Source organism: Pteropus alecto, unplaced genomic scaffold (assembly GCF_000325575.1).
Source record: "Pteropus alecto unplaced genomic scaffold, ASM32557v1 scaffold24, whole genome shotgun sequence".
Taxonomy (NCBI): Eukaryota; Metazoa; Chordata; class Mammalia; order Chiroptera; family Pteropodidae; genus Pteropus; species Pteropus alecto.
Window position 1 is genome coordinate 583,857 of NW_006439192.1, and position 13,953 is coordinate 597,809.

Sequence of the window (13,953 nt, forward strand, 5' to 3'; positions counted from 1 at the left end):
TTGGCCAGCGGGACTCAGTGTAACTGAGAAGGGCCTGCCCGCCTCCGCAGGCTCTACTTTGCAAGAAACTCTGAGCTCTGGGGGTGAAAAAAGGGCCAGGCCGCTGATATTAATAAGTTCCGCAGGACCCGAGATGTCAGGACGTGCCCTCGAAGACTGCAGGTGGAGGGGGAGGCCTGGTCCCAGACCACCGCCAATCCGGACAGGGCGCGTCCAGGCCAGCGGCCCTGCGATGCAGCAGGCTGCTCGGCCCCGCCGCCGCCCGGCCCTGGAGCGTGTCCAAGCACCTGGGTGGAGCCGCGAGCGCCCAGTCAGTCACCCCGGCATGTGGGCCGCGGGTGGGGCGGCACGGGCGGGCCGGGGCTGAGGGACACTGTTTGCCAACATTTCACCGGAGTGTTTGTCCAGCCAGCCTGTGCCGCTCGCGGGCGCCTCTCACTGTCCCTTCCTCCCTTCCCGGAGCTTCGAGCGGCCCAGCAGGACGTGGCGGGTGAGCAGGTCGCCCTGCTAGGCGAGCCCCAGACCCTGCACAGGTGGGTGCCGGGATGGGGAGGGAGGCCGGGAAGGGGAGGCTGGGAAGAGTTTGGGGGGCGTCCCTGAGGGGGAGCGTAGAGGGCAGGGGCTGGGGGAGGCGGGCGGTGAGGCCTGGGTCCCCACGGCCCGCGCCCCTCCCACGGCCCCTTGGCCGCTCCTAGGTTGGGAGCAGGTGCGGCGCTGGGCAGCGAGCACGGCCGAGGCGGGCGGGTGTCCGGTGTCCGGTGTCCGGTGTCTGGATCCGCCGGCAGGTGAGCGGCGGTGCTCCAGGGGTCGGGGCTCGTGGTCGCGGTAAAGGGGATCCCTGAGAGGACAGCCGCAGGGCACGTGGGAGGCGTAGGGGCAGTTCTGGGGCTGCGGGCGGGGCTCCGTGTCACCCAGGGGCGTGTGCACGCACGTCAGGCGGGGTTCCGCCCGGGAGGGAGCTGGGGCGGCCGGGTGGTGGCGGCGTGGGTGGGTCTGGGCTGGTCTACAGTTACTGGATTCCTTTAGAACAGCTCCGGCGCCGCGCGTCTCCCCCGGCTGCCCCGGGCTCCCACTGCCCCGCGACGGGCACCCCACTCCGCTGTGCGGGAGCGACTGCACCGCGGACGAGCACAGGCACACACGTGGGTAGAGCTGTGTGGACCTCCTTCGTCCCAGACCTATCAGGACCGTCCGGGGAAACGGTTTCAGCGCGACGGCACCCGCGGTGCCCGGTGGGTTTGGGGCGCGGAGGGCCGGGGCCTGCTTCAGACCCAGACCGTGGCCCCCAGTCAGCTTGGTGGCGATGACCTACCTCCACCAGGTGGGCACCCCTGCCCGCTCCTGCCCCTGAGGTTTTTGTGGGCCTCCAAAGGGGGCGCGCGTGGAGACGCGATGAGAAGTGACAATTTTGTGGTTTTCTCAGAGTTGTTTTTCCCTCCCCAAGGATCATAGGAAGAAGCAAGTGTGGCACCTCTCTTTTTCTAAACTTAGTCTCTTCACCTCCTAAGAGGATTTTATTTGAATGCCTATTTAATGGAAACCTCTTAGATATAGTATTTTTTAAGTGAATAAATAAGTCGAAGGCAATGATTTGGCGTGTGGGTGGAATTTTCCAGAGAAATCTGTGTGTATAGTAATTTCAAATTTCTGAAGAATGGTATGTATTTACGAAACTTACCAAATTGCTGTCACCTCTGGTAATTTATTTTGTCCTCAAAAATGGCCCTTTTGCAGATAGATTAATAAAGTTGAATAAGATAACTGAAAATCAGAAAACAGCTATTTTAAAACAAAATTCAAACTATATTCTTAGCATTAAAGTTATACTGTTGGTATGACAATATTTTTATGATTTAGGCTGTATCTCAGGCTGAGTCTTTTAGGGGTGGTTTATTTTTATTTATTTTTGTCTCAGAGTCATTAAAAACACGATTTTTATTTTGTAGAACAGGGCTGTGGAAGGTGTGACAATCAGGCCAAATCTGTGGGTATCTTGGGAAACAACTGGTCCTATGACCCTTTAGAAATTTATTTTTGGAATAAATAGCAGATGTGGGCTTGTGGCTTGTCATTTCTCTCTTAAGAAAAGTGCTGTGGAAGAAGAAACCCAAGTTGGCTGAGCTTTTTCTTTTTATTGGCTCTTGAATAAGTGGAATTTTGTAACACTGAACGTTAGGGGAAAGTCATTTGAGTTTGAATTAGTATCAGCAATGGTTGTCCTGTCAGGGAGTGAAAGTGGGAAAATCCCTGGTTAACTTCCTCATTTCTATTTCCTTTACCCTGGCTCCACTTGTCTCTGTAACTTCACAGAGATTATCCGGCATAGTCCTCAAATTACAAAGATTCATAGTGCAGGCCCTCATTTCAAAGATGAGAAAACTGAGTCCGGAGAAGTGAAGTAACAGCCCAAAGTCACACAGCTCATGAGAGGCAGAGCTGGGAGTCCAGGTTAGGGTCCCTTGCTGATTGTCCTGTGAGCACCCAGTGCTGTGTTTGAGTTGTCCATCTGATAGCACAGGGGAGGAAAGAGTTCATTCACACCAGTAGGAATCAACATCCTTTGAATGACGTACATATTATTCAGCAGCTTTACTATAAGACAGTAGTCAGCCAGTCCCGAAGTATTCTCTGAGGACACAGGGAAGCCAGTGTCTTTCCTTCAAGATCCACTAGTTTACTGCTAAAAATCTATGTTTGCTACAAAAAGCAAACGAAAAATTTAAATTGTGAAAGGCTGAGCATCTCATCACACTTGTGAGAGGCTGTGCCATTTTTGCTACTCGTAGTGGTTGTGTGAACAGGGAAACTGGGAGAAAAAAGTGAACAAACAACATTCACACCTGGTCCAGCACTACAGTCAGTTCCTTGCTGTCCTTCCCAGGGTGGGGTCTTTTCAATACCTGGCCTCCCTTAAGCTTAACCTCAATTACCAGGATGAGGCTTCTGCCTGAGAGGCACTCTGTGTCAGGCACTTTCAGGTCAACATTTCCATTGCTTCAAGAATTCGCTAGTCTTCTTTCTGAGATTTCACACGTGGTACCACATCTTGATGACATTCTGATTCTGGGCTCACAAAGAAACTCCACTGTACAGTAGAGCCGGCTTAGAGTCCGGCTGCCCAGCTCCGCCACTTTCCATCTTCTCCATCTGTGAAATGGGGCTAGTGAGGGATTCAACTCCAAGAGCTACTGTGAAGATTAAATGAGTTAATACAAGTAAAGTGCTGAAGGTAGTGGCTGACACAGTAAGTGTAAGCTGTCATTACCGGGAGTGCTCTGGGTCGGGGAGGGGGAAAATGTGAATTTGGCACTTTCAGGCTCTACTCATGCCATCACTGTTGCTAGGATTTACCCCATTCGAAATGGAGAACAGAGCAGAAGCCTCAGGCTTCGATGAATTCATTTTCTACCGTGTTTTGTTTCTATGAATGTCAACCATTGGAGTCATGGAATGGGCCAACAGAAGGACATTTACTGGAATGTCAAGGAGTCATTCACTTTGGTTTCTTACCACTTCATCTCAGCACTGGAGTCGAGTGTGCCAAGGACCCAAATTCTTCTTCTGGTTCCCATCATCTACAGATAAAAGCACAGTTTCTGGAAACCTCTCCTTTGGTGTGAATTTAGTGGGCCCACCCCTTAAGAAGCTGTTAGAACCCAAAAGTCAAGAAAGCATTACAGGATGTCGATTCTGTAGCTGTTACAGCCTTAGAGGGTCACCTCAAAGCAAAATAAAAAGGTAGGAAGGGAGCCTGGGATAGGCATGCCAGACTGCATTGCAATTGCATTGCTTTTAATCCTTTTTCAATTTTCTCTTAATATTGTGTTTCACTTGAGTTCCGGTAGTTGAATGCTGCAGGAGATTATAGGATGCAGTTAGCAAGAATAATTGTAGCCTCAGTAAAAGTCCATGTACACAATGAATAGTTAGTGAATCTAGCTATGTGCTGTGTATGCAAACCACTTTGGGGTGGAGCTGTTGAGAGTGTTTGCCTCAAAAAACTGATGTAAATGGAGAATATTTGCAAGGAAGAAGAGGAAGAAAGGGGAGCTCAAGGACACTGCCAGGAGGTGAGAGGAGCTCACAACCCAGCTGTGTGGGTGACTAGGTAAAGGAACTAGGAGGCTGAGTGACTAGTGTGAAGTTTCAGAGCATCTGAACTTAGTTTGGAGAAATGAGATTTGAGAGGACATGGCTAGATGGTGAGATTACTGAGGCGTTATAAACACCAAATTACTGGTCAATTCTTAGAGTTTGGGTAATCCTGAAAAGTCACAGTAAGAAAGCTTTTTTGTGTATCATATTTAAATTAAAAGCCTTTTATTCTAGAATGGAAAAGTAAACATAATTTCATTCCGATTATGAAAGTATGAAGATTTGCTTTTTTTTTTTTTAAAATCAGCCAAATAGAAATGTGTAAAGTAGAATGAAACTTCAGTGGAATTGTTACCCCCCCTTCCAATAGAATCACTATAAAACCATTGGTGCATGTACCAGTCCATGGCTCCTTTTTAAAGGAGCCTCTGGTAAATTCTTTATAAAACAAGGATCTTTTCTAATGAACCTAATCACCTCTTCATTCCCCCAGTTTATCTGGCCTGTAAATTTAGATTTTATTAAATTCAATTATCTGGAGGAGGTACACCTAAAACCTGGTGACCTTCCAGAATGTATGTAAATGTTCTCTCCTGCACCTGCACTGTTTTCATGATTCTTGTAGGTCTGGAAATACCATTGTCCTTCTGTGAAGATGAAAGTACATAATTGTGTTTATTCAGTGCTGCTATTAAGGGGAAATGGGAAAATTGCATTGTGGTCTAATTTTTATTTCTTCTTTTTTCTTCTTTGAGCATGATTCTGTTTTGATTTGGTTTGAGGTGGGTAATTCTGTGAAATCTCAAAAAAACAGTATGTTGTTTTGAAATAAGTTGTTTGGAAAAAGTCTTTTAATTTATTCCTGGGCCTTTTTTAAAAAAATTCTTTTCTCAGCCGTACAGTTGGTGGTTTGTTAGGCTCTGAGGTAATAATATGTTTGCTTGGTTGGGAGAAGGCCAAACCTCCTTTAATTTTTTTGTTTCCCTGAGAATGACCTGTAAAATGTTAGGGTTTCTTTTGTGTTTTTGATAAAGTATCTTTGGAAATTACGGGATACAGGTTACACAAACTCTTAACAAAGCATGCCTCACCTTTTCTTCTCTATTCCTTGAAATGAAAAGCGATACTGCCTTTCTTCCACGCTTTATTCCTAAGCCTGTCCTTGCCCAGTGTCTACACATTTTAATACTGCCTGATTTTTGGCTGTTGCCTTTTGCAGGTTCGTGAACGGCATTTCGGACAGGATGTTTGGTGCTGAAGACCAAGAACTGATTAGCTGAATTATTATTCTAGTCATTCAGGATTGTTCTGAGTCTCCAGGAAGGTCCATCCAAGTGCCAGCCCAGGTGGAGGCACACTTGGAAGCCAATTTCAAGAACTTTTGTCACAGGTGTAAAAGACTCCAGACCTGCAAAGATGCTGAAACAGATACTATCAGAGATGTACATAGATCCTGAGCTGCTGGCAGAGCTCAGCGAAGAACAGAAACAGATCCTGTTCTTCAAGATGAGGGAGGAACAGATCCGGCGATGGAAAGAAAGAGAAGCAGCAATGGAAAAAAAGGAGTCCTTGCCAGTGAAATCCAGGCCAAAGAAAGGTAAACTTAGCTATATCTCCTCTGTGAATGTGTTAGGAGAATGGTCCTCGGCTTGTTTTAACATTTCACACTAGTCAGAAGCAAGCCAAGCCGGGTGCAAGTTCCAGTTTGGTAGATGGACCCTAAATGTTATTGAAATTCCAATAATGCAATTTTTCAACTTGAAGTCTACACTGAGGCGCGTGCGCACATACACGCACATGTGCAGAACAGTTACCCTGGAGTTGTGTAAGCAGCTCTCTTACTTGAAATTTGACTGACTTTGAGCTGAAGTAACAAGTCACCTGTGGAGTTTGATGTGAGGAGTATTAAGGAAGGTGTCTATCCTCCTTATTGTCACAGATGCCTAGTTTAGTGACCTTTACCTTTTACTGTTTTTTGTTAAAATCTTTTTCCAATTAAGTCTTAATAATAATATGGATATAAATATGAGTAGCTCATTTATTATTATTATCAATAGCAGATATTTGTTAAATAGCTGGTTGGTTCTACTTACCAATATACAAACTCCTTGTATCAGCATCTTTATAGCAATTGTGTTTGTATTTCTTAGACTTTAAGAGATTTTTCTTTGAGTTATCATTTTTAGGGAAGTTCCCTCTTAAAATACAAATATGCTGTAAGCCAAAAAGTCGTAATACTCAGTTTTTAGTGTGAGTTAATTTTTCAGATATATTTCTTCTTGACCCAAGGAGTCCCTTAGTTGCTTGAGACCATGGGGGAAGAATTCTTTGTACATCAAGACTTGAAGTATATGTACACAGTAACATAGTCACAGAAAAGTACACATTAACCACTCCTGCCCTTTCTCCAACCCCTCCCACCCCCCACCGTCAAATTTGGTCATGGATGAATACTTAAGTTGTTAAAAAAAACTCACAAACAGAAATCAAGGTCACTTACACAGGCATTCAAGACCAATTTCACCTCGTTTTTTTAAATTAAGCTAGGGAAAATAAAATTAATAAAACTATTTGGAGTTTCAAAGATTGAGAAAATGAATCTCATTTGCATGCTGATATATACACAGACTCAAAAAGGAGGTCAGTTTAGTGACCTTTACCTTATACTGTTTTTTTATTAAAAGTTTTTTCCAATTAAGGCTTAATAATAATATGGATATAAATATGAGTAGCTCATTTATTATTATTATCAATAGCAGCTATTTGTTAAATACCTGTTTTGTCAGATACTATGCAAAGCACTTTTACACACATTATGTCTCATCTTCACAAAACTTCTACAAAGTCGGTATTAACTGTCCCGTTTTATAGATGAAGAAACTAGAATCAGAGAACTAATATATACAAGGTCACATCTCCAATAGGTACCCAGATCCGTTGGATTTCATAGTACTGTACACTATCCAAAATAGAATTTTTTTCTTCAAAAAGTAACATGTCCACATGGAATTTTCTGAACTAGTTTATTCCTCTCCTTGCATTATTTAATCAGAGCTTTTTAGCTTTAACTGGCCTCTTCGGGCATCATGTTCATTGTGGACAGGACGTATTGATGTGATGGGTGACTTTAGGGATGGGTGAGAGCTGAAGGGTTCTTGCCCTTTGAGTTAATGGCCCAGACACTTTATAAGACTTTAGACTTTAGGCTTCTTATGTTTGCTGAATTGATCTCCTTATGGTGACTTAAGACAATTTCAGTTTCTTTGCTTAAGTTCTTCCTTTGCAGAGTTTTGAATCTACCTCTCAGAAAACCCATATTACTTTATTAGTTAAATGATCATGAAAAAAAATATTAATATACACAATGAAAGTTCTATCTGTATTTCACGGGAAAAGTTTATTACTCCCTTAAATTTAACACTTAGAAAAACATTTTCCACTAAGCTAGTTCTTCTTCTCTCTACAGAAAAGGAAGATTTTTGAAGTTCTTTCCCTGCTTCTGTTAAAAAGACACTTCTCTATAATTCATCTTGTTCTGTCTCTGAAGACAAAGCCACAGATGGTATAGGCAATGTTATCATGGCAGGTGCTCCCCAGAGGTGTGTTTGGGCTGCAAACCTAGCCCCTGGCCATTGTCATTGAGACACCTCCTTGTGTGCTCTGCTCCTTTCCTGCCTGTGCTTCCTCCCTCCCTTGCCCCGGCCCCTGCTCAGTTTGTACTGGGCTGACTTATATGCTGCTTTTTAAAAGTTCTTAGCCAGGCTGCAGCTTTGGAGATTGTCCTTTTCTTGGCTCTTTAAATATATCTTTGAGTTTGTTTGGTTTGTTTTGTTAATTCATTTACTACCCTAATAAATTTAACTTTAAAAATTTAAATAAATATATTTTATGCCCACCTCCCATTCCTTTACATCATTCTAGCTCACCACTGAACAGTGCTTTCATTGTCATCCGGTCATTTTTATCTCTAGACTGTCCGCTGTGGTGAGTTTTCAAAGAGCATCACTAAAATGTTTGATATCCTGCATCCCAGGTACTTGCCCACCTTTTAGTAATCTTAAAGCAAAAAAAGGAGGAGCTGAAAAACAATCGGAAGTATGGATTTAATTCAGTAATAGATCAGAAAATCATTTCAGAATGTGGTGGGGAAATGCGATTCTTTGAGATGGGGAGAATTATGGCCCTTCTCTGCCTGCTGCGGTGTAACTAGGGATCTAGACCTGGGTTGTCCAGTGTTACCACTGGCCACATGTGGCTGTTGAACCTGTGAAACGAGGCTAGTCTGGAGTGAGGTGTGCTGGAAGTGTAAATTACCAAATTTCAAAGACCTGGTAGGAAGAAAGTAGTGTAAAATACCACATTAATAATTTTATATTCATTATATATTGACATGATAATATTTTGGATATCTTGGGTAAAATAAAATGTATCAAAATTAATTTTATCTGATTTTTTTTTTATTTTTGTAGTGGGGCTACTAGAAAGTGTATAATTACAGCTGTAACTCACATTTGGACAGCTGTGCTCTAGACTATGAAATCAGACATAGAAACATGAGCAACGTCACGCTGTGATATAAGACTGGGGTAAGCCTGGCCATTTCCCTGTCAAGGCCGCATGTCACCCCACTTTATGAGATAATTTACAACACTGTCTTGTTAGAGGCTTTACGTGGGGAATGAGGTGTGGATGTGAATCTCTGTGCAGTGGTTCTTTGTGCTGTGGTGTTGAGCAGGATCAACCTACTATTCTAGAAAAGTTGGTTTTAGATGAAATTCTCAAGAATCCTTGAGAAAGCAAACATGAAGAGAACTGCAATATCCAAACATGATTCAAGGACTGGAAGAAAAACTTATAATTAAATGGAAGTGTTATAAAAAGGCTCTTTTCTCAGTGTCCTCTGACTAAAGAGTGTATGTAATTTCGAGGTGAAGTAGACAGAAAATCCAGATTGCTGGATAGCAGTAAATATTGATAAGCGGTACCTGCCCCATTAGAACCCCTTAAGTTTATACTTTTACTTTAAGGAAGGACTTTGGGGACAGAAATGTGTTTCTATGCATATCAGTTTTCGACTCTTACCAGACTGGAGCGTTTCTCCTCTCCTTGTCAACACTTTCCTTACATACTCTCTGCGCATCCTTCCATCCGTCATTCCCCTGGCCTGGTCCCTGGAGCCTTTTCTCTGTCCCCTTCCAACAGCCCAGGTGTGAAACCTGTCTATGTTTCCCTCATTTAAAGAAATCTTTCAACCTTCTGTGCTCCTGAGCTGCTCTTTCTCCCATAGGCCTGGGCGCAGTACCTGGAGCAGAACAGATGCTCAGTAAACATTGAACAAATGACAGAATTCTCCTTTTCTTCCTCATACTAAACTTCTCCAGAGCACATACTTACCGCTTCTACCTCTTACCATCCTTTCTGTCCCGATTCTGTAGCCTTCCCCCACCTGTCTCCCCCAGACTTACTCTCTCCGAGGTCAGAGACTGCGGAAGATCTTCCTCATCTCAGCGGTGTGTAACTTTGTTCTCTCCCTTCTCTTGTGGCTGCATGGCAGTGCGTCCTCCCCATCTCCTTCTACGTTAGTTATTTAGAAATCAGAATCTTCTTTTTTTTTTTCCTTTTGAATCAAGACTCTCTTTTTTCCTTCCTTTTCATCTGCCTCCTGAATGGAGCAAATGCTTTTCCAAGGTTCTCTACAAGGCTTTGTTCTCTGTGAATTCATCTATGCCAATGGCTCCGACAACGACATCCATAAAGTAATTCCCAAATTCACATGGTCAATGTTGACCTCACTTCAAAACGCAGGTTCCATATTTCAGATATCTACTGAAACTGTTAGTGTAGATTTCTAATACAATTCAACATAATTAATTCTACATTTCCAAAATAGCTCATTATATTATTTCTCAAACAAAAGTATTTTTTGATGTCACTGTTTCTGCTATCCTCCCACTGTCCGCCCAGTTAGTAAGTCTCAAAGTATTGGCATCATCTTTGAGTCCTTCACTGATTCAGCCGCCTAGTCCTTACTGTCCTTCCCCTCATTCAGGCCTCGGTCACCTCCCTCCTGGTCTTTTCCCCATTCCTTCCACTACTCACTCACTGACCACCCACCTCATACTACCCTGATTCACCCTACATGCTGACATGCCCTAGTGCTTCCTAAATCACTTCTCCGATGCTGGCACTGAAAACAGACAATCATGGACTCTTCATTGGTCACTTGATCAGGAACATGGAACTAATACTTTTGAGCATTTATCATGTGACAGGCCTATGAGGTTGGACTTATTACCTGTGTTTTAACAAAGAGGAAACTCAAGGTCAGAGAGGTAAAGTGACATATACATGAGAACATGGAACTAATACTTTTTGAGCATTTATCATGTGACAGGCCTATGAGGTCGGACTTATTACCTGTGTTTTTAACAAAGAGGGAACTCAAGGTCAGAGAGGTAAAGTGACATATACATGGTCACATAAAGAGTCAGTGGAAATGCTGGAATTTTAATACCACTCTTGGCTTTATGCAATATAGGGCCGAAGTTTAAACCCTTTAGCCAGGTGTCTGTGCCATGTGGCCCTCTGCTCCCCTGCATGATCCTCAGCCCATGGCCAGGTGACTTTTAAAACCCTTTTCAGCTCTGGTTGAGACCCTGCTTCTCCATACCCCTCATTAATTCTCTTCTCTGATCTCTGATTGTGCTGTTCTTTGTGTCAGGCATCAAACCCTCTGTCTCTGTTCTCTGTCTGTCTAAATCCCACATCCATCCTCCAAAACTCAACACAAAGAACTTTTCTTCTTATTTCTTCTCTGTCCTTCCAAAGCAATTTCTCCATCCTCTGAATCTTCACTAGACTTAAAATCTAAGGTGGCTCTAAAGTATGTCCCTCTGGCCCTCCACACTGGTTAGTTCTCCTTCTTAAGCATTCCCGCAGCACCCTTTAACACCCTCCCTTTCAAGTGTGTTACTTTTATAATCAATTCATTGTTCAATGTCTGCCTCCTCCAGCTAGAAGGTAAGTTCCCTGAAGGCAGGGGCTGGTCTGTCCTATTCATAGGTGTTTACTTGCACCTACCTCAGTGCCTGGCACGTAAGAGATACCCAATAAAATTAATTAAACAAGTAATTCGATGCCTCACTCTTTCTCCCACAGACTGTAGGTGACTTATAGGAGAATAGCCACATGTGTTTTATCTCTGTACTCCTTGCAGTATCTAGCTCTTAGAGTTATAAACTCAGTAAGTTTTTATGGAATGAACCAAACAGAGGCCGTAATAGTTTTCCTTCGTTGGTACAAAGCTGAGGGTATCAGAGCTAACCTTCATTTTACTACAATTTTACCACAATGACTTCCCCTCCCTCCCCTAAGGTTTTAGAGCATTGTGTTCCACTGGAAGCCGGCTTTCAGGCTTCAATTAAGATCTTCTGAAGGTGCGAAGTACTCAGAACGAAACCGTGGTCAGTGCCACTCTGTCAAGAGCCCCTTTTTTGGCATCTACTAAATCTGGCTTCTTGTGTCTAATTCCCTTTCTTCTTGCCCCCAAACCACAATTTATCTTCATCGTACTCTCCCCACCCACCTCCTTTTAAAACATCAAGACTCTGGTCCTCTCCTTTGGCTCTCTTCTCTACACTCAGTTTCTAAGCACCCTCCTCTGTTCAGAGGCAGCTCTGGATTTCTCTCCTCCACCCTCTTCTGCCTGCTGCTGCTGCCTGCAGCCTGAGGGCTCTCCAGAGACAGTTGTTTGAGGGATCCCGTGCTGCTCTGTACTGAGCGGAGCTGCTGGAATCCATGGGTTCCCCCAGCTACCTCCCCTGGCACTCTGTCAGTCTCCTCTCTGGGCATCTTCCTCCTGTTGTCCAAAATATTGGTACAGAGTTACTTAGGTGAAGGTTTAGAGAGGAGCATAATTAAAAAAAACATTATTAGTTGCCCTGAGAGAGTGTAATAAAGGGAGTTTTATGAGGTATGATAGCTTTCTAAAGTTAATGAACCATTTGGTGTTCCCTCACACTGAGCCAGAGCTGGCCAGGGCCCATCCCCAGGAAGGCACACACTCGGGATGGATCTCCCCTCCCTCCCTAGGTGCCACTTCCCCTGTCTCTCCTCTTGTGAAGCAGCATGAGGTCAGCTTCCTTCTGAATGATACTTGACTCCTTTGTTAGTGAAGACTGTGATTATAACCCTCCCAGCCCAACCTGTATCTTATTAGAACTTTATTATCCTGCAGAAAGTATCCACTGCACTAAGAGTGGAAAGTGCCAAAATAAAGAACAAATCTGACTTTGAGCAGCCTGCTTTTTTAACATACCCTCAGGCAGTAGGATGTAGGTCAAAAATACATGGGACAGAAGACACTTTAATTGAAAACCTTCTTTTGCTTAATATAAGAAGACAAGACACAATCCCTGTGTGGATTTCTAACCTATAAGCATGACCTAGCCTGTGTCCCAGTCAGGTACCCTTTCCCCATGCTCAACACCACTGGCTGCTACAGGGTCCTCAGGGCCCAGGGATCTTGACCAGAACCAACTGTGGACCATAATGGCACTGTCCTTAAGATTTAAGGACTGCACCTCTTGGCCTCCCCCAGGTATGTTCCACCTTCACCAAATTTTGGGGAGCATGACCTGTGTGGCTGTAAGGTAACTAGAATGTAATACAACCCATGCTGACCAGTTGTAAACAAGGGTTATTTAAGTAGTTTCACCAAGTATCACACTACCAGTGGTATTATCTTCTCCCAAGCTGGTGTGAATCTCTGAGCAGCCGTATAAATAAACAATAGGAGAGTGATGATAGCAGTTAACCTCTCTTGAACTCCTGGTTTGTGGCAGGCACTAGGGTAAGTACCTGGCATATCTAGGTGCCTCCTCCCCACTATTCCTATTTTGCAGAGGAGGAAATAGAGGCTCAGAGAGATTAAATAATTTGTCCAAGTCACACAGCTAGTAAGTGATAGGGCTAGGATTTAAACTAAAGCCAATCTAACAACTCAAAAATGCATTCTTTTTACCCAGCAATAAAGCCTATAAAGAGAGTGGAAACACCAAACCCTGGAGCGCTGTGTAATTCTGGCATGTGAAGAGATGCTTAGACTTTAGAGGCCCTGGTATCTGATGTTAGCTCTGTTACCTTAGAAATTGGTGCAAACAATGCATGCTTCCTCCCCATCTTGCCTTCTTCATTTATAAAATGGGCACATTCAAAAACATATTCATCATATTTTAAAACAAACTTACTGCAGCCGCCGCCCACCGCCACCACTTCCATTGCTCCCTGGGAAGGCTGCTTGTTCCTGAGCAGGTTGGAAGTGCTTTGCCTCATCTAATTTTTTTTTCCCCTAAAGTATCTAAATACTTTAATGATGGGAAAGATAATAACCCCTGACTAAAGATATTTGTTCAATCCAAATTTCGTTTTGCTTGCAGAGAACAGCAAATCTGTTCATTGGAAACTAGGAGCTGATAAAGAAGTTTGGGTCTGGGTGATGGGCGAACATCATCTAGATAAACCCTATGACGTGCTCTGCAATGAGATTGTCGCTGAGAGAGCCCAGCTAAAAGCAGAGCAGGAAGCAGAAGAGCTCAGGTATGAGATCTGCAAACCAAAGAGAGACAATGCAAAGATACCTCTTGCTCACAGTTTCTAGCGGAAGAGTAGTATGGGATTTTAGAGTCTCAAAAGTCACTTAGATTTCTTCAGAAAGTTTCTTTAGACTCTTGGCGATTCTCTTTTTTTCCCCACAATGCTTTCAAATCAGCTGTTTTATTTCCCCACTTTTCACTCCCGTTTTGATCTGGATGTGGTTTCCCAAGTGATCACTGGCTTCACTAGAATCATTCTAGAGCA

The 13,953-nt window shown here is 43.7% G+C and overlaps 1 protein-coding gene across 1 annotated transcript in view; it reads left to right on the forward strand.

Annotated features, from left to right (window-relative positions):
* Positions 1-5,320: 5,320 nt before the first annotated feature.
* SH2D4A (SH2 domain containing 4A) overlaps positions 5,321-13,953 on the forward strand; it is a 48,538-nt gene continuing 39,905 nt past the window's right edge. The window contains exons 1-2 of the mRNA XM_006916253.3: positions 5,321-5,692; positions 13,533-13,692. Of these exons, the coding sequence (XP_006916315.1) occupies positions 5,512-5,692; positions 13,533-13,692 (341 nt within the window). The 5' untranslated portion in view covers positions 5,321-5,511. The remainder of the gene's footprint in view (positions 5,693-13,532; positions 13,693-13,953) is intronic.